Source organism: Triticum urartu, chromosome 2 (genome assembly GCF_003073215.2).
Source record: "Triticum urartu cultivar G1812 chromosome 2, Tu2.1, whole genome shotgun sequence".
NCBI classification, from domain to species: domain Eukaryota; kingdom Viridiplantae; phylum Streptophyta; class Magnoliopsida; order Poales; family Poaceae; genus Triticum; species Triticum urartu.
In genome coordinates, this window is record NC_053023.1 from 407,246,381 (window position 1) to 407,265,949 (window position 19,569).

General features: G+C 44.3%; 1 protein-coding gene across 1 annotated transcript; it reads right to left on the reverse strand.

The window, feature by feature from the left end:
* Positions 1-7,858: 7,858 nt before the first annotated feature.
* LOC125541590 lies at positions 7,859-9,555 on the reverse strand. Its single transcript, XM_048704960.1, has 2 exons — positions 9,357-9,555; positions 7,859-9,311 (listed from the first exon to the last, which is right to left on the reverse strand). The coding sequence occupies exons 1-2, from the start codon at positions 9,484-9,486 to the stop codon at positions 8,713-8,715; spliced, it is 729 nt and encodes a 242-aa protein (XP_048560917.1). The 5' UTR covers positions 9,487-9,555; the 3' UTR covers positions 7,859-8,712.
* Positions 9,556-19,569: the final 10,014 nt, after the last annotated feature.

Sequence of the window (19,569 nt, forward strand, 5' to 3'; positions counted from 1 at the left end):
TGAGGAAATTCCTTAGCGAAGAACTACTAGCAGCGGAATAAGTACTCAAAAGTAAACATAACAGAATACAAGCATAGTCATCATGATGAAATGAAGACAGGCACAGAGTACAGGAAGTGTAATCACAGGATAACACAGGATGAAGACAAACAGACTGAAGAAATTGAACTGAGGAAATTGAGAAAGTCTTCAGTCAAAGTCTTCAAACACATATATGAACAAACACACAACACAGTTATGAGGAAATGAAAGACTTGAGGTAATAGAACCAGTAAGCTTGGTGAAGACAATGATTTGGTAGACCAGTTCCAACTGCTGTCTCAGTTGTATGTCTGGTTGGAGCGGCTGAGTATTTAAACTCGAGGACACACAGTCCCAGACACCCAGTCCTGAACACGCAGCTCAGGACACCCAGTCCTCACCGTATTCTTCTTGAACTAAGGTCACACAGACCTCGTACAATCACTCGTGGTAAGTCTTCAGGCAACTTCCAAACCTTCACAAACTTGGTCACTCGGCGATCCACAATTCCTCTTGGATGCTCTAGACCATGACGCCTAACCGTCTGGAAGAAGCACAGTCTTCAAAGGTAACAAGCATCGGATCCACTCAGGATCAATCTCTTCAGTAATGCTCAATCACTTGGGGTTTGTAGGTGTTTGGGTTTTGGGTTTTTGGTTTTTCCTCACTTGATGATTTTCGCTCAAAGTCCTCAGAGGATGGGTTGCTCTCAAATGACAAGTGTCAGTTTCTCTCGGAGCAGCCAACCAGCCAGTGGTTGTAGGGGCGGCTATTTATAGCCTAGGGAGCAGCCCGACATGATAAGACATAAATGCCCTTCAATGATATGACCGTTAGGTGGATAGATATTTTTGGGACAGCTGGCACATAGCACAGCAATGGTCGGAATTTTGAGTAGCAAAATCCTCAGGGCTATCATGTTCCTCGCTGTGTAGGCAATCCGCACTTGCGAATTCCTAACTCCTCAGTCAGGACAAATTCCTCAGAGACCAGAAGAACTTCGTCTCTGTCACTGAAGAAATTGATTGAACTGTATGAGATTTCCAATGGCTTCACTCGAAGGGATTGGTAGGTGTAGGATTTTGAGTTGAGCATCACATGGAAATTTTTCCTTAGTATTTCCTCGACCCCCTTTAACAGTACGGTGTTTCCTATGACTCAAGAAAGAGAAAATGAAACTATGAAAACAAAAGTCTTCACACTTCATATTCCTCGAATGAATACCAAGTCTTCACGGTCACACCATTTTCTTCACTTTCAAAGTCTTCATGAAAGTCTTCAGAAATACCAAAATCTTCAGTCGAAGATATTCATTTTTAGGGGTCGACTTTTCCTGTAAATATCAAACTCCTCATAGACTTATAGACCTGTGTACACTCACAAACGCATTAGTCCCTTAACCTATAAGTCTTCAATACACCAAAATCACTAAGGGGCACTAGATGCACTTACAAGTGTTGGTTGAGAAAAACGGTTCAGGTAAGGACCGGGCCGTGATGTGATGTTGTGCTGCCAAAACATGTCAGTAGATTAGATTTATGGAAATATTATTCTCTCTACGGTGGGGTGTGGAACTTGTTTTGCAGAACCGGACACTATCCTTGGGTTCAAAAATATTCCATGGAGTAATCGGGGGAGGAACCCGCCTTGCAATGCCGAAGACAATACTGCGCACCGGACTCATTGTCATTGAAGCCTGGTTCAGGGGCTACTGAGGGAGTCCGGAATTAGGGGGTCTCCGGACAGCCGGACTATATCCTTTGGTCGGACTGTTGGACTATGAAGATACAAGATTGAAGACTTCGTCCCGTGTCCGGATGGGACTCTCCTTGGCGTGGAAGGGAAGCTAGGCAATACGGATATGTAGATCTCCTCCCTTGTAACCGACCTTGTGTAACCCTAGCCCCCTCCGGTGTCTATATAAACTGGAGGGTTTAGTCCGTAGGACAACATACAATCATACCATAGTCTAGCTTCTAGGGTTTAGCCTCTATGATCTCATGGTAGATCAACTCTTGTAATACTCATATCATCAAGAACAATCAAGCAGGACGTAGGGTATTACCTCCATCAAGAGGGCCCGAACCTGGGTAAACATCGTGTCCCCTGCCTCCTGTTACCATCCGCCTTAGACGCACAGTTCGGACCCCCTACCCAAGATCCGCCGGTTTTGACACCGACAACCATCAAGCTCAAACTTGATCAATAGGTGCGTGGAGGGCATTGGAGACTTGGCTAGTTCATGAAGAAAAATGATTCTCAGCATTTATCATGGTCCAAGCCAAGTCAAGTGGTTTATCATCATATTTGTGATTCCAATGCTCCTCGAGGCGATAACTTGTACTTATATATTCTACATTGAAAGTTACTTGCCCTTGCATGTTTAGGTTTTGTACCTAGCATGAACTCATATATGTTGTGCGTCATAGTATGCTTGATTTGTGTATCTAGCATGTGTGGGTTGCTATGCACGTCATATATTTGTGTGTATAGTCTCGAGCCTTCATTACATCTTAGTTGCATCTTATTGGGCTCTTTTGAGATATTAATGGATCATCACATTATGGGGGAGTGTTATGCTCTATGCACATCACAAACCTAAAATGTTCATATATATATGGGATACCACCCGGTATTTATTATGCAAGAGTACCTAGTTACTATGTGGTATGCCAAGTTCATTTGAAATCCATATTCTCATCCATTGATTATCTATAGTTGGATTTCATATGCCTTTGATGTATAATACATGGGTTTTCACATTATGGGGGAGTGATATGCTTGTGCACATCACAATCCTTATTAATGTGAACAACTGAGGATTGCCACTATAATTTATATTGTTATATTACCTTATATATTTGTGGCTTGCTATCGCAACAAGTTCCCAATTACGTTAACACCTTTTTGGTGTGCATCCTCTAGACTTGTTTGCGTATATCTTTCTTGCAGTTTTCCCCATGGTTTTCTTAGCAATTGTATTTGGGAAATCGTTTGATTCAAGCCATTCCAATTGTTACTTTGCATGATGATATATCCAATTGGAATGTTGAAAATATGCCATCCATGCATTGTGTTTATTGCTAAACTCTTATGTTATGCTTGTGATTAGTATAGACAATCTTGTGCTTATTTTAGAATCTACCACCGAATGATAATTTAAATTACCATTTTTTCCTCTTATAAATGGTATTAATTATGTGGTAGACCGTCAAGATAATCTGAATCTCATCTAGTGCTTCACCTTGCATTTTATATTTCGCCAACAAATGTGTTCTCGCTTGTCTTTGTTTGAGTTCATATTCTTGGTTTTGTGTAGTTATAGGAGCTTGTTATCTCATTGCTCTTACTATCTTGTATCCACTCCAGTAAGATATGCCTATGAGTATGTCTGAAATGTATATCTTGTATGCTCGTGGGCTTTGCTTGGTTCTTATGTGGAACTCTATGTGTGATCATGTGTTGCTACATCACATCGATGCAACTTGGCCAACATGAATGATTTGTGTGTTATTGGAGTATTCATGGTTTACGTGTTCTTGTGTCCAAATTGTATCTCCTTGGATCTTGGTAGGCTTGTGCATGCATATTTGTTAGTTGTATATCTTCATGCCTCGTTTGCTTTCTTTGATCGAATATATAGGGTAAATTAATCAAATGGAATCAAATCCTCAACCATTAAGATGTGCATGAAACTCACATCCATATCCATATGCACGTATTTAGTTGGTTTTACCTTATGTTTTGTAGTTATGCTAACTACTTCGAATGACCCAATAAGTTTGGGGACCATATTGTACTTAAATTGTTTTAGGTACAATGGAGATGCATTATGTGCTTGGCTTATTCATGAAGAAGGTGGTGACACCACCAAGGAATTAGAGCCAAGCTTGGATGACTCATTGATTTACTAATTCATACCAATGCTTTCTTGGTAACAAGTATTTACTTCACACATATACATAAATAGAGTCAACCTTCTGTAGATTTCATATTTGTGTTTTCTTGCATGTTCTTAGAAGACACTTTATTACAATGTTGAGACATTTGAGAAATAGCATATAATAGGGATCTATAAAATCATATTCATGATTCACTTATCCCAAAATATGCCAATTAAGTAATTAATTTCATATCAAGTCCTAATATGTTCTCTCATGTGAAATTTTGTGGAAATTGCAAAAAAAAAAACTTTATTTGCTTGTCGTATTGGCTATCTTAGTTAGTAACTCATTGTTATGCAAATGAGATCAATTTTTGCCATGTGCTTTATGTCATGTGCCTTGATCCTTTCAGTTGGTCTTATGCTAGGATCACAGTTGTGTAATAATGGATTCACTTGTGCATATCATGTTCTTATCAATTGTGACTATTTTGTGTATGCAAGTTTCTTTGTGGATACATAGACTACTATTGTCCACTTAGAAATTTTTATACATAAGAAACTTCATACCTTACCTTGATATCATTTACTCCTTGCGGGTCACCTCGGTTGTTTCCTTTTTGATTCGGTGGTGGTCTTGGTAAGAGGTTGAGTAGTGAGTGCTTGTATGTTTGCATATAATCTTGTGCACTCATGTTTTCTGAATGTATGTTGGACCCATTCTTATCATGTCGATCAAACTGGGTATTCATATTATATATCGTGTCCAAAATATGTTCCTTGGATCTTTTGAAAGTTTTTCTCACATGTAGAATGCTTATTTTTCATATCATAATACCTTGTTGCATTATATAGATCCGGAGCTCCTCAAATTTTCGTCATTGAATATGTGCATTTAATTTTCACTCATGTATTGTAATATGCATACATTAAGGAGGAACTCATACTATATCAGCTTCTGGATTTTTCCCATTTTTGCATTTTTTGCCAATGGGGGAGAAGTTTAGAGGGTTTGAAGATACGTGCGCTTAGTGTGCTTGTTGTCATTCATGCTTACCTACAATTTTTATATATGTGGTGTTGCATGGATGACTATTGTATATAGAGAAAACTTCACCTAGTTTATATCAACCAATATATGCAATGGCATTCAAAGTTCATTCACACATGCATATATTGTGGGGGAGTTTGCTCTATATATTGTGGGTGTGCTAACGTCAAATGCTTGTGTAGTGTTTGATGCTAGTACAACCGGTTTTGATAATTTCAAGTATCTTTGTGACACTTGATGCTATCAAAACCACCTCAAGTATAAAATTTATCTTCGGATGAATTGCATATTTGTCTTTAAAGTGCTGATGAATTGCACTTTAAAGACAATTTTATATAGGGTCGCGCTATTCGTCACCCTGGGTGAGGAATAGTTATTCTTCACCCCCTCTCTATTTTGACATCAATGCAATGTATTTTTACGTTTCATAAATTTTGTCTTATTTCATACATAAAAAGAGAACGTAAGAAAATATGTATTCGCCGTAAAAAATATTTTATGTTACGTAAAATTACGAATGTAAGAACATAGTGTAAAACATACATAAAATGTGATTTTTCTGTTCTTATAATCTATTTTTTTATTTTTTAAACCAAATTTTACATATTGAATCAATATGCATGTAACTATTTATATTGTAAACGTAATTTATTTGGAAAGCGATCATAAGATTACCTCGGGTGAAGAATAACTTATCCTGCATCATGGGTGATGAATAGTATTACTATATATAGTGTAACTATTCATCATCCAGGGTGCAGAATAAATTATTCTTCATCCGAGGTAATCTTACGATCGCTTCATAAATAAAGTACGTTTAGAATATAAATAGTTACATTCATATTGATTCACTTCTTAAATTTTGGTAAGAAAACAAAAAAATTATAAGATTAGAAATATCGCATTTATGTATCTTTTACACTATGTTTTTACGTTCTAATTTTACGTAACATAAAATATTTTTTACGGCAAGTATATATTTTCTTATGTTCTCTTTTTTACATATGAAGTAAGACAAAATTTATGAAACCTAAAAATACAGTGCATTGACGTTAAAATAGAGAGGGGTGAAGAATAACTATATATATAGTGTTACTATTCATCACCTAGGGTGCAGAATAAGTTATTCTTCACCCGAGGTAATCCTACGATCATTTTATAATTAAATTACGTTTTGAATTCAAATAGTTACATTCCTATTGATTCACTACGTAAAATTTGACATAAAAAAATAAAAATATAGGTCATAAGACAAGAAAATTTGCAGTTTATGTGTATTTTAGACTCTGTTTTTACGTTTGTAATTTTACATAACACAAAATATTTTTTATGGCGATTATATATTTTCTTACGGTCCCTTTTTTGCGTCGGAAATAAGACAAAACTTACATAACGTAAAATTACGATGCATTAATGGTAAAATAGAGGGGGTGAAGAATAAGTATTCCTCACCCAGGGTGACGAATAGCGCGACCCTAAACCCTCCGCACTGCACGCTCAACGCAGGTGCACTGCACTTTCTGTAGCAAGAGCACTGCAATACACACTAGTGAACTTCGTGTCGTAAAAAATTGTACGCAGTGTTTTTCAGTACTGTTTTTGCTCTAGTTTTTTAACCGTTTATCGGAACGTGGCGTATGATATATCATTGGAAAGCTATGGATTAGGTGAACTTTGCCATGTTGAACACTTTTCGAGATTCCACACGGTTTAAGAGCAGTTTCAAAAATGGTGCGACCCACGAATAGGGGCAGCGAGCGTATTTTCGTGATTTTTTAAACCACTCATCGGAATAAAACAAATGATACACCGTTGGAAAGATATCGTCGAGGCGCATCTTTTTCATATCTATTACTTTCTCTAATTCATTACAGTTTAAGAGAAGTTTCAAATTTACTAAATCGCGGAATTCTATTTTTCAATTTTTTTCTAATTTTTGGTACTGTTTTCGCTCCAGTTTTTTAACCTTTGTCGAAACGAGGCGTGTAATATATTGTTGAAAAGCTATGGACGAGGTGCAACTTTCACATGTTGAAATATTTTTGAGATTCCTTACGGTTTTAAGTTAATTTTGAAAATCGTGCGGCGGACAATGAGTGACAGCAGCCGTTTTTCGCAAAAGTTTTACAAACCGCTGGTCGGAATGATTCAAACGATACGCCATTGGAAAGATATCGATGAGGCGCAACTTTTTCATGTAGAACACTCTCTCTAATTCTTTATGGTTTAAGAGGAAATTCGAATTTACCGAAATGCGGACACTCTGTTTTCGTGACACCCAAATCGACGTGGGTACTTCATCCGACTGAAAACCGCACTGCATCGGACGAAAAACCGCACTGCATCAGACGGGTAAGAGAATTGCCTGGTTTCTTTTATTCAAACTTATTTTTTTCAAGGATGAGAAAGTAGAGTGAACTTCTCATCGGGTGTAAATGAACCACAACACTATCAAGAAGTGAACCGCATTACTTTTTCTTGCTTCCGTAACAATTTTTTTGCACTTACGGGATGAACAACATCATACGCCGACCGCACTGCTTCAGAATGAAAACCGCACTACATCAGACGGTCAAATGTGAACTTCATGATTTCTTTTGTAGAACGTAAATTTTTCTCACACGAATTTTTGTTGTCTTTTTTCAAAAAAATATGAACAAGAGCGGACCGCAGAGATGGGGGCAAGTGAACAACGACATATATCATAGTGAACCACATTGCTTTTTTTGTTGTATCGCTATTTTTCCGCAATTCCACATGTGCGCAAGTGAACAACATCACTCTCAAAAGTGAACCACATCCGAGGAACAAACGCACTGCAAGTTTCGATGTAGTCAAATGAATTTTGAAACACACGAAACAAATTGCACTTCATACAGAGGGATAATGAGCTGCCACACAAATGTAGTGAACTACTTTTTTCAATCGTCCCACAAAGAAAACAAGATGCATTAGAAAGAGAAGTGAACCTCTCATGAGAATTTCTTTTTCTCCTTTTTTACAAAGCGAACCACACCACCACTACAAAATGAACCTCTCATTCCATAGCCAGGCCGATCAGGGCACTGGTGGCGGCTCCTAGAGGCAGGCCAGCTGCACAATAACATAGATACACATATGTGAACAACAAAACTGCACTGCATAACAGTTTTACATTTTCTTTTTTCTGTTGTTTCTCCCCTCTCCCACAAACAACAAAAAATGTTGTGCAGTAGTCCGTCTCGCTCCCAAATGTAAAAAGTGACCTGCAATAGCAGCCTCGTTGTCACTCGTGTGTTTTTGCCTGTTCGTCGATGTCGAGTAGATTCTAGAGCCCACTAGAATCCGGAAACTGCAAACAATCAGGCCGTGCACTGCATACCCGTTGCGAGCAGACTTCAATTCTCTTCGAAGGCCACGGGGGTTGAAGAAGTAAAAAAGTAGGGTAGAAGAAGGAGCAGGGAGAGGGCCATGAGTAGATCAGGTCCTTCAGACACAAATCGCTCGCACTGCATTGGCAAAATCTGAAACAAAAATAGCTCCAAAATGAAATTGTGTCCCTAGAGAAGTGCACATTGAATAGAGGAGTTGGTGCACGCCGGGTCAAGGGGTGAGGTGCACGCCGGGGCGAGCTGCACTGCATGCTACAGTCACCGACACTACATGCAGTGAAGTTCAGAGAAAGGTAGAGGTCTAGTGGGGATGCCAGGTGTGTGGCGGCCCAGATCCACCCCGATCTGCACTGCATGCGGAGTCGCAGTGCACTGCACCGGCACGCTCATGCTGCTCTAGCGACAGAGAAGGGCCAAGTTGCGGTGGTGGCTAGTCGCGCCGTGCCTCTCTGATGCGGAAGTCCCCGGCGAACTAAACAGCCAAACTGCCTGAACCGCGCATCGGAGGAGCTGCCGCTGCCTAGACCTGTAGCTACTGCCCTTGCTAGATCACATACGCGGGGGGGGCGGCTAGGAGAAACGGTGGTGCCGCCGCATGCGCACGACGCCGTGAGTGGAGGAGGGAGGGGGTCCGCCCGCTGGCGCATGGTGATAGAGCTCGTCGGATCCGCCGCGAGGGAGATGAGGAGGTGGGTTGGCTCATCGGATCCGCCACGGGCGGCCTCCTCCCGGTGGCAAGCGGGGGAGTTGCTCGACGGGGCCTCCCTGCCGGAGAGGGAGAGGACGACTCGGGCCTCGGCGGCGCGGTACAGAGGCACCGGTGTGGAGCTCGCCGGATCAGGCGCTGGGCTGCATGAGAGGACGGCTTCCCCCCCCCCCCCCCCCCCGAGGGTGTGCGGCGGATGGATCCATGATTTGTGGCCGCACCAATGGTCGTGGTGGCCGGATCTGGTGGCTGAGGCCGCGCCGAGGGCCGAGGGCGGCCGGATCCCCGCCATGACCGCTGATGGCGCGGAAGAAAGAAGAGGGTGGCAGCCAGCGTAGAAGGTGGCCTCGTCGGGCGCGGCCGGAGGAGGTGGTGGGCGGCGCCACCGGAGAAGGTGGAGAGGGTTGGGGTTGCTGCTCCGGAGAAGGTGGGGGAGGGAAGTGGTGCGGGGCATGGGAGGTGGCTGTCTGGGAGGGGGAGCAGAGAGTTCGATGGAGGTCGTGGGAAGAGTGAGCGGGGTAGTTCTCTTTTTGCCCCGTGCAGCTCGGTCTTTTCCTTTTGCGGGGTTAGTTCATAGCTATGGGTCAGCTCGGTACTATTATCAGAATAATAGGAAGTGTTATTAGAATAAGGTCTTAAGGGGTGTTATCATAATAAACCCTCTTGTTGAGATTGACATCAACTACCAAAATGGGAGAAACTGAAAGTGCATATAGTCTCCATGTGTAGTTTTAGTAATTGATGACAATCCTAATGGATTAATGTTTGCATTGAGATATACATTTAAAGGGAAGTTCCATTGGCAATGCATGAAGAATATTGGATGAGTTGAAGGATGAAATCCATCAACACAAACATACGCATTATGACTTGATAATGCTTATGAAGAAACAATGACATCAAGTTATATATGAAGGTTTACTCCATAGGTGATGAACAAGATATGATCAAAATAAAATACATTAATTAATTGGAAAATATCAAAGGTTGTGATGAGTTTAGCCATGTTTAGTTTTGAAATGAACACCATCAACATCAGTTCAGAATCTGGAATGAAGGTCATTGATAGCAGCTCAGTATTTGGGACCTACAGGCCACATATGATCTCGGATTAAAATGATGTAAAATGGAAATCATTGAACTCGACGAGACGAAGAAAAGTCGTGTCGAACACTTTTCATTTAAGGAAGTCTTGAGGTCCGAATAACTCATGCAATGTATCAGACATCAGTGTCTGGGTGCCTGGTATGGGCATAACTTTTCCACACATTATCAGACTAGACTGTTCGGGCTGCAGATTTTGCATACGACCTCAGATTGAGATGGTTCAAAAAGCAAAATCATTCACCTTGACGTAGCGACAAAAAGTTGTGTTGATCACTTTTTCAGTTTAGGGCGTCTTGGGGATGTAATCATGCTCATAAGAAATGGTCCTCCAAACATCAAGATTGATCATCGAGTAAAGCTAAAGATTGACCAAGACAAGGCTTGAAGAGCAAATTCTAAATGATCATCACACAAGAGAACGTAATTTGCATGAGTTTGGTACTTATGAGAAAGCTTGGTGCTAATCAAAGGATGCCATCAAGTAATGATGTTGGACAAATGAAGATGAATACAAAGCGAATCTTCCCACATTGTGTATGGGGGAGCAACTTGAAGACTTCACCAGTGTCTTGCCTTAAACTTGAGCCAAGAAGAAACACCAACATCAAGCTCAAAGTAAAAGGCTCATGTCAAAGGTATTAGTTCCTTTGGCATTAGTGTTGTGGATTGATGACCAACGAAGAAACATATTCTCTCAAGTATGGATTCTGGAAGCTATCTAGTGTAGCTCTTTTATGTTCTTGAGTTATAGGGATCTCGCTCTAGTAAGAGGGGATCAAAGGAGTTCATGAAGGATTTGCTCAATGGCCATAGTTGCTTATTATATCTTTCATTTCTCATCCTCCATCCTATGTTACACATACACCAAGTAATGTCTCACCGGTCGACCGGTATTTACCGGACGTCCGATCACTCCTTGCCCGTCGGACGCCCGGAACCTTCTGGAAATCCAGTGCATCTTAACATAAAGAAACTATCCGATTTCCGTCTCCACCAGAAATCTGGTCGGTCCTATACAGAGTCAAATTGCCAATCATCCGGTCTTCTCCGGACGTCCGGTGCTACTATTCTCTGTCTTTGATGTTTCATTCAGCCCGTGCAAAAACTCCAGCGACCAGACATCTGGTGCTCTTTCAGCCACCAGATGTTCGGTCCTTACCAGACGTCCGGTACTTACCAGACGTCCGGTACTTTCGTGGGATTTTACAGTCCAACGATTAGTTTTGGGGCCACACTATATATACCCCTTACCCACTTCGTGGAGGGGTTGAGCAACACAAAATATATTCACCCACATCTCAGAAAAGCACCCTCTCCTTTGTCCTATCTCAAATCTCAGACCCTGGAGAGATTTGTGAGAGTTCTCGAGTGAGATTTCACCCAAGCATAGATCCACTCTTCCTCTCTCTTTTGACCAAAGCAATTTGTGATTTGAGCAAGTCTTGAGCATTTCCCCCTTGATCTTGTTACTCTTGGAGGTTGGAGACTCCTAGGCAATAGAAGTGCTCTGATGAGGAATCGTCTTGTGATTTGTCCCACAAAAAGTTTGTGGAGGTTTGCAGGCCGCCTGAAGGTCTACCACTAGTGGTTGGGAATCGCCTTCGTGGTGATATCTCGAGGAGAATAGGGTGAGCCTTCATGGCATTGGTGTGCCTTCGTGGTAACATCCACCTCTCTAACGGTGACTAGCTTCCCTCCAAGGGAGTGAACATCGGGATACATCATCGTCTCCGTGACTTCGGTTATCCCTAACCCTAACTCCTTACTTGTGGTTTACTTTGGTCACTTGACCTTGCATTCCCTATATGTTGGGGATATTACTATTGGACATAAACCGGCCAGGAGAGGCCGTGTTATCCCCATGATGATTACCTTATTTGAAGCCCATGAAGACATGAAGGGTGGCGCTTCATGAAGGCCCAAGGCCCAAAGGCGGGTTAAGGCCTGTAGACATAAACCGAAATTGTTATGTAATTTGTATTGTAATATAGAAGGAATAGAGACCGAGCTGGACACGTTGATGATCTGGCCTCGGGACTCTGTAAACGACGGGTGTCGACCTATGCATATAAAGGGGCGACCCGGCGGCGGTTTAGGGACAACACACAAAAACTCGAGAGACAGGCAAAGTGGATTCGCTCCCTGGTCATTGAAACCCTAGCAATTCCATCACAATTGGAGTAGGTTTTTACCTTCATCGTAAGGGGCAGAACCAGTATAAACTCTCACATCCTTTGTCCGCTTTAAACCCCTTTAAGCTAACCCGTAGCGAGGGCTCCACGACTAAGTCCTTTCACAAGGACATCTGCCATGACAAAACCACGACAGTTGGCGCCCACCGTGGGGCCATCGCATGATGGTTTTGAGTTCTTGAAGGGCAGCTTCGAAGGACTCAAGGGATACGTTGTGGGTCGGATGACTAAAAGTCATCGCGGCAAGCTCTACGTCGACGATGCAGGATGGAGTCCCGAGGCTGGCTCAATTGAGTACGGGTACCGGGTCCCCTTTGGTGGAATTCACGTCTTCATCGGCAAGATTAGTGAACCGGGCCCTGAGCCGGACATCTACACCGACATCATCAAGACGGCCCAGCATGCAAGGTCTGCCCAGGTTCAGCCCGCCATAAAGCATTCCTTCGTAGTTGTCATCCATGGAGTGGAATATGAGGATAGATCGGCATCTGGTGGTGAAACTGTTGTCTGTTCTGATGATGAGTCTTCAACCAGAAAGACCGAGTCACTGCATAAGCTGCAGGGTGGCCGGATTAGTGGAGGTTCCGATGGCGACAGTATTCCGGACCCCCTTGATCTGCCGAGTCAGGTCGCGGTCTTCATGGCCGGTACACAATCAGCGCAGCACTCTTCTACCACCACGGCAATGATCTATGGTTCAGCAGCAGCAACACCAGCGAGGGCAGGGGGCTCTGCGCCACCTCTGGCTCAGGTTTTGTTTGATTTGTTTGATGCTTTGGCAACGTTGCTGGCAGCAGAGGTCGACGCGGCAAACCGGGATCAGCACAACGCAGAGATTGCAAAGGTGAAGGATCAGATAACTCAAGCTAAAGCGGACCTAGCGGCAGAGAATGCCAGGATGGCCACAGAGCAGGCCGATTTAGAGGCTCAGGCCTACCGGCTTATGCTGGATCAGAGTGGTCAGATGATGTCATGATAAGAAGATACCGGTCACACCTCTCACCGGTTTTTGAGGCAAGAAATCTCTTTAACACGCCAGGAGCAGGCACCAGCAACCAGCCAGTGGTAAACCGGGCAGAGGCACCTGGGACCGGGGCACCGGTTTAGCCTCGCATGGTGGATCCGCCGCCTCAGCCTCGTCAGAACTATATCCCATCACGGCATGTCTCAACGCCTCCGGGACATTCCTCTAACCCATTGGATAACATCATTGCCGCCGCTTCACGATTGGCAGCTCTCCCGATTGATGGCAAGTCCCTAGTAGCGGTTGAAACACGACGAGCTAGGGAGCTCCTTCAGACGGCCTTGACTCAGCAGCAGGCTTATTCATATAGCCGTGAAAGTATTCATTATACTCCCCGCCCAAGCCGGAGCTACAGCAGGCATATCGATGAACCGACCGTATCAAGTAGCGCGCGGAATCGTAATCCGCCCCGTGGCCATAACCCGACAGGTGGTGGTGGCAATGCTCAGGATGTAGTGGATCACGCTAGGGCACGACGGGAAGACGAGTTAGCAGCACAGCATAAAGCTTCGGTTGGACAACTCACTCCGGTTCGTCAGTTCACTTCGGTTCGTCCAACAACATTGGTGGAACTGGGGATTACTTCTGATTCTTTGGGAGTACCATGTCTTGTCCCCGCATTGCACAACGTACGGCTACCAAAGGATTTCAAAGGCCCGCGCAAGGTGCCGAATTACACCGCCAATTTATCCCCCGAGTCATGGGTGGAAAGCTATGAGATGGAAATGGAGATGCTGGATGTGGACGAAGTGGCGTGTGCCAAATACTTTACCATGATGTTGGAGGGAACAGCTCGCACATGGTTGAAAAATCTGCCAGCCAACTCTATTGGATCGTGGGCCGAGTTAAGGGCCCGGTTTATCCAGAACTTCAGGGATACGTGCAAGCAGCCCATATCAATCGTGGATTTAGCTGCATGTGTCTAGGAGGAAGGAGAACCAACAACCCACTGGGTGCGCCGGGTTTCGGAGATTTTGCATTCATCAGACTGCATCAACGCTGAGATAGCCGTTTTAACATTGGAAGGCAATTGCCGGTTTGCACCTTTGAAGCTGAAGTTGGGACGGCTCAAACGCCATTGTAATGACATGGAACACTTATGGCGGCTCTGGTGAAATAAGTCGACTCTGATAGTACCAAGGACCCCGAGTCTGATGATGAGAAGATAGGGAAGGGAAAGAAGAGCGGCAGGGCGAAGGGGCAGCAGCATAACCCGGCAGGTCATGGGAACAACGGTAAACATAAAGCGGATAATAGCCTGGACTTTGTGGCTAACACCAACACCCAGGATAATGGTCAGCGGCGTAAGAGTAAACTGCCCCAGCGGGGTGGGGGGTCAGGCCCCAATCTGGAACGCCTGCTAAATCAGCTTTGCCCAAAGCATGGATCAAAGGAGAGGCCGGCCACGCATCTTTGGAAGGATTGCTTCATTATGCGGGAGTTCAAAAACTCAAATCTCTTTCAATACGACAATGGACCGCCCGGCGGTTCAGGAGGCGGTTTCCATGGGCCGGGTTATGGAGGTGGCAGCTCCGGTTCAGGATTCCAAGGCAACCAAACCGGGCATGGCAATCAAGGCAGTCAGGGCAACCAGGGAGGTTACAACCATCAGGGGAACCAACAGCAGCAGCAATCGGGTTATCAAAGCAATCTGAAGCAGTTGAATAGTGGGCAGTACCATGTCTTCACCACTAGCTTATGTAAGCGCGATCAAAAGCTTCATAAAAGGGCCGTGAACTCTGTTGAACCGGTAGTACCTCGTTATTTGCACTGGTCTAAACAGCCCATCCTGTGGAGTCGAGAAGATCATCCACCCCGGGTTGACAATCCGGGTCATCTGGCCTTGGTGGTGGCACCTCAGGTTGGGGGGTATATGTTTACCAAGGTGCTTATGGATGGAGGAAGCAGTATCAATACCTTTACTATGAAACCTTCTGTCGCATGGGGTTAACAGATAAGAATCTCAAACCGTCGAACACCGAGTTTCATGGTGTGGTGCCTAGTAAATCGGCATACCCAGTTGGCAAGATAGCTCTGGAAGTTTCTTTTGGAGACGATCATGATTCAAGATCAGAGGTGTTGAATTTTGAAGTGGTGAAAATCAAGAGTCCATATCATGCCCTGTTCGGACGGCCGTCTTATGCTAAGTTCATGGCAAGGCCTTGTTATGTTTTTCTACAGCTTAAGATGCCGGGTCATAAGGGGACCATCACAGTACATGGGAGCCAGAAGATTGCTTTGGAATGTGAAGAAGGTGATGCAGCTTATGTAGAGTCAGTTTGTGCCACAGAGGAGTTAAATTTTTATAAGGACAATGTTGATCCGGCAGATATGACTTCTTTGAAAAAGCCAACTACTGAGCATGATCTGGCGCTGAAATTTAAATCGGCTGAGTAGACTAAGCTGGTTGACTTTGTTCCTGGCGATTCATCCAAGCAATTCAGCATCAGCGCTAACTTGGATACGAAATAGGAAAGCGCGCTCATCGAGTTCATCCATGGGAACCGGGACATCTTTGCATGGAAGCCTTCTGACATGCCAGGTGTACCGAGGGAACTCGCTGAGCACACCCTTAATATAGATCCTAAGTTTAAACCGGTCAGGCAGTTTCTTCGCCGCTTCAACGAAGAGAGGCGTAAAGCTATTGGTGAGGAGGTAGCCCGACTTTTGTCGGTAGGGTTTATTGTGGAGGTCTTTCACCATGAGTGGCTAGCTAATCCGGTGCTGGTACTTAAGAAAAACAGCATTTGGCGTATGTGTGTGGATTACACAGACTTAAACAAAGCCTATCCAGTTGACCCCTTTGCTCTACCTCGTACCGATCAAATTATTGATGCTACAGCAGGTTGTGACCGTTTGTGTTTTCTGGATGCTTATTCTGGTTATCATCAGATCAAAATGGCAGTGAAGGACCAGGAGAAGACAACTTTCATAACTCCCTTTGGAGCCTTCTACTATGTATCTATGCCTTTCGGGCTCAAGAGTGCCCAAGCGACTTATCAGCGTTGCGTCCAGAATTGTCTGCATAAACAGATTGGGTGCAATGTCCATGCATATCTGGATGATATTATAGTAAAATCCAGAAAGGAGGAGACATTGATAGGTGACTTGAAGGAAACTTTTGATAACCTCCGGGTTTATAAAATGATGCTTAATCCGGCCAAATGTGTCTTTGGTGTACCGGCATGCAAGCTTTTATGTTTTCTGGTGTCTAACAGGGGCATTGAAGCTAATCCAGAGAAGATCACGGCAATCACATCTCTGGCTAAACCGACGTGTATCAACGATGTTCAACGTTTGGCGGGCCAGATTGCAGCCTTAAGCCAGTTTATCAGTCGCCTTGGAGAGAAGGCTATCCCTTTGTACCAGATGCTAAAGAAAACCGATCACTTTGTCTGGAGTGATGCTGCTGATAAAGCGCTTGAGGATTTGAAGAGACAGTTAGCCAAGCCACATGTCCTTGCGGCTCTGGTTGACAAAGAGCCCTTATTACTATATGTGGCTGCTAATGCTCGGGATGTTAGTGTGGCTATTGTTGTGGAGCGCAAGGAGGCTGGAAAAGAGAATCCGGTTCAACGACCAGTTTATTATATCAACGAGGTGCTTATTGATTCCAAACAGAGATGCCCACATTGGCAGAAGCTGGTGTATGGGGTTTTTATGGCAAGCCGGAAGCTCAAGCATTATTTTCAGGGTCATCCTATCACAGTGGTCAGTTCAGCCCCCTTGGGAGATATCATCCAAAACAGAGAAGCAACTGGCCGGATTGCTAAATGGGCTATTGAGCTTGGACCTCACGGGCTAAAATATACGCCTCGCACAACAATCAAATCCCAAGCACTTGTGGACTTTATCAACGGTTGGACAGAGTTGCAAGCACCGGAGGAAAAGCCAGACAACACTTATTGGACTATTCATTTTGATGGGTCCAGGCAATTGGAAGGATCGGGGGCTGGAGTCATATTAACTTCCCCACAAGGTGATGAGTTTTGTTATGTTCTCCGTTTAATGTTCCCTTGTACTAACAATGCAGCTGAGTATGAGGCCTTGCTCCATGGTCTTTGGATGGCTAAGGAAATGAATTTAAGCCGGGTTAAGTGTTTTGGTGACTCAGACCTAGTGGCTCAACAGGTATCTGGCACTTGGGATTCCAAGGATCCACTCATGGAGGCATATAGACGAGAGGTGGATGCAGTGGCTGGTCATTTCAAGGGTTATCAGGTTGATCATAGACCGGTGAAAGAATGAAGCAGAAGAAGCTTTAAGTCGCTTAGGCTCTCAACGTAAACCGGTGCCACCCAATACCTTTCTAGATGTGCTGCATAATCCGTCAGTCAAGATACCTACGGAGGAGGATTTGGCTGTCCCTGACCCCGAGGCTCAATTGGTGGCGGCTCTTCATGTTATTCCGGATTGGACGGTCCCATACCTGCATACATGAACCAGGGCAAGTTACCAGAAGATGAAACCTTGGCCCGGTAGATAGTCCGGCAATCCAAGTCTATGACTATTGTCAATGGGGAGCTACATCATTGCAGCGTCACAAGAGCGTTTCAGTGTTGTGTGTCTCCTCAAGAAGGTTGTGAGATTTTGCGTGAGATCCACGAAGGAGATTGTGGTCAGCACGTCGGTTCAAAATCCTTGATGACTAAAGCTTTTTGTCACGGCTTCTATTGGTTGACGGCTCATGCTGATGCTGAGGGTTTGGTAAGGAGGTGTGGCAGTTGTCAGAAGTTTGCACGCCGTGCTCATGTTCCGGCTCAAGAATTAAGAATGATTCCAATAACTTGGCCATTTGCAACTTGGGGGCTCGATATGGTTGGACCTTTTAAGAGGTCCAAGGATAAGAAGACCCACCTGCTGCTGGTGGTTGATAAGTTTACCAAGTGGGTAGAGGCAGATCCAGTCAGTAAGTGTGATGCGGCCATGGCGGTTCAATTCGTCAAAAAGGTGATATTCCGGTTTGGTTTTCCACACAACATTATAACTGATAATGCCACTAATCTGTCCAAGGGTGCTATGGAAGAATTTTGTCAACGTGAGCACATCCGGCTTGACGTGTTATCAGTGGCTCACCCCCAATCTAATGGTCAAGCAGAGAGGGCCAATCAAGAAATTTTGAGAGGTATCAAGCCCCGGCTTATGGTTCCTTTAAAGTGGACGCCGGTTTGTTGGGTGGAGGAGTTACCTTCCGTGTTATGGAGTATCAACACCACACCGAACAGATCTACGGGTTACACACCTTTCTTCATGGTTTATGAAGTAGAGGCAGTTCTCCCTAGTGACATACGTCATGACTCGCCCCGTGTGGCGGCTTATGTTGAAGATGATAATGAGAAAGCATGTCAGGATTCACTGGACCTGTTATATGAGGAGCGTGATCTTGCGGCGGCATTTTGACGATTTATCAACAAGATCTACGACGTTATCACAGCCGCCGGGTTAAAACCAAAACTTTTCAAGAAGGCGATCTGGTGCTCCAGCTCATCCAGGATCAGACTGATATGCATAAGTTATCCCCACCTTGGGAAGGGCCTTTCGTGGTCAGCAAAAATTTGCACAATGGATCATACTACCTTATCGATGTTCGAGAGCACAAAGACTCATGTAAATCAGAAGAGGAGACCCAGCGGCCATGGAATATAGCTCGTCTTCGGCCTTACTATACTTGAGCCATAGGCTATTTTTATGTACATAATTATGACCATGTATATATTATGATCAAAATAATAAACCGGAGCCTCAGCTAAAGTGGGGTCTCTGTTGTTTTTACATCATGTGTGTTTACATGGGGGCTTCTGTTTACAAAGCAGAGTTCTGCTGATCCGGCTTGTAAAGTCACACATATACAAGGAAATCACTAGGGGGCTTGGTCGTATCTGAACCTTAGCTACACCTCTTGATCGGCTTAAGGCCAAAGGAAATCACTAGGGGGCTTGGTTGTATTCACACCATAGCTACACCTCTTGATAGGCTTAAGGCCAAAAGGAAATTATGTGGGGCCAAAAAGAGTGTTGTGCCAGCACAACTCAAACATAGGCACCCACCGAGCATAGCTCAAATATTTCTTGGGGGCTCTTTGCTTCTCAAAGAACAAAGAGTCTGCACCCTTACAATAGGCCATCAAGCCAGGTTTGGAAGCCAGGTGTATTCACCTAAAACCCCGGGTTATCCTGCCTCTTTAAGGGCCTGTACAGGAGCTCGCCAGCTCCTA

Coding starts and splice junctions, on each gene's coding strand:
- LOC125541590 (XM_048704960.1), bottom strand. CDS start 9,486: ATGCCCCGCACCACTTCCCTCCCCCACCTTCTCCGGAGCAGCAACCCC. Junction 9,312..9,356: donor CACCTTCTACGCTGGCTGCC/ACCCTCTTCTTT, acceptor TGGCGGGGATCC/GGCCGCCCTCGGCCCTCGGC.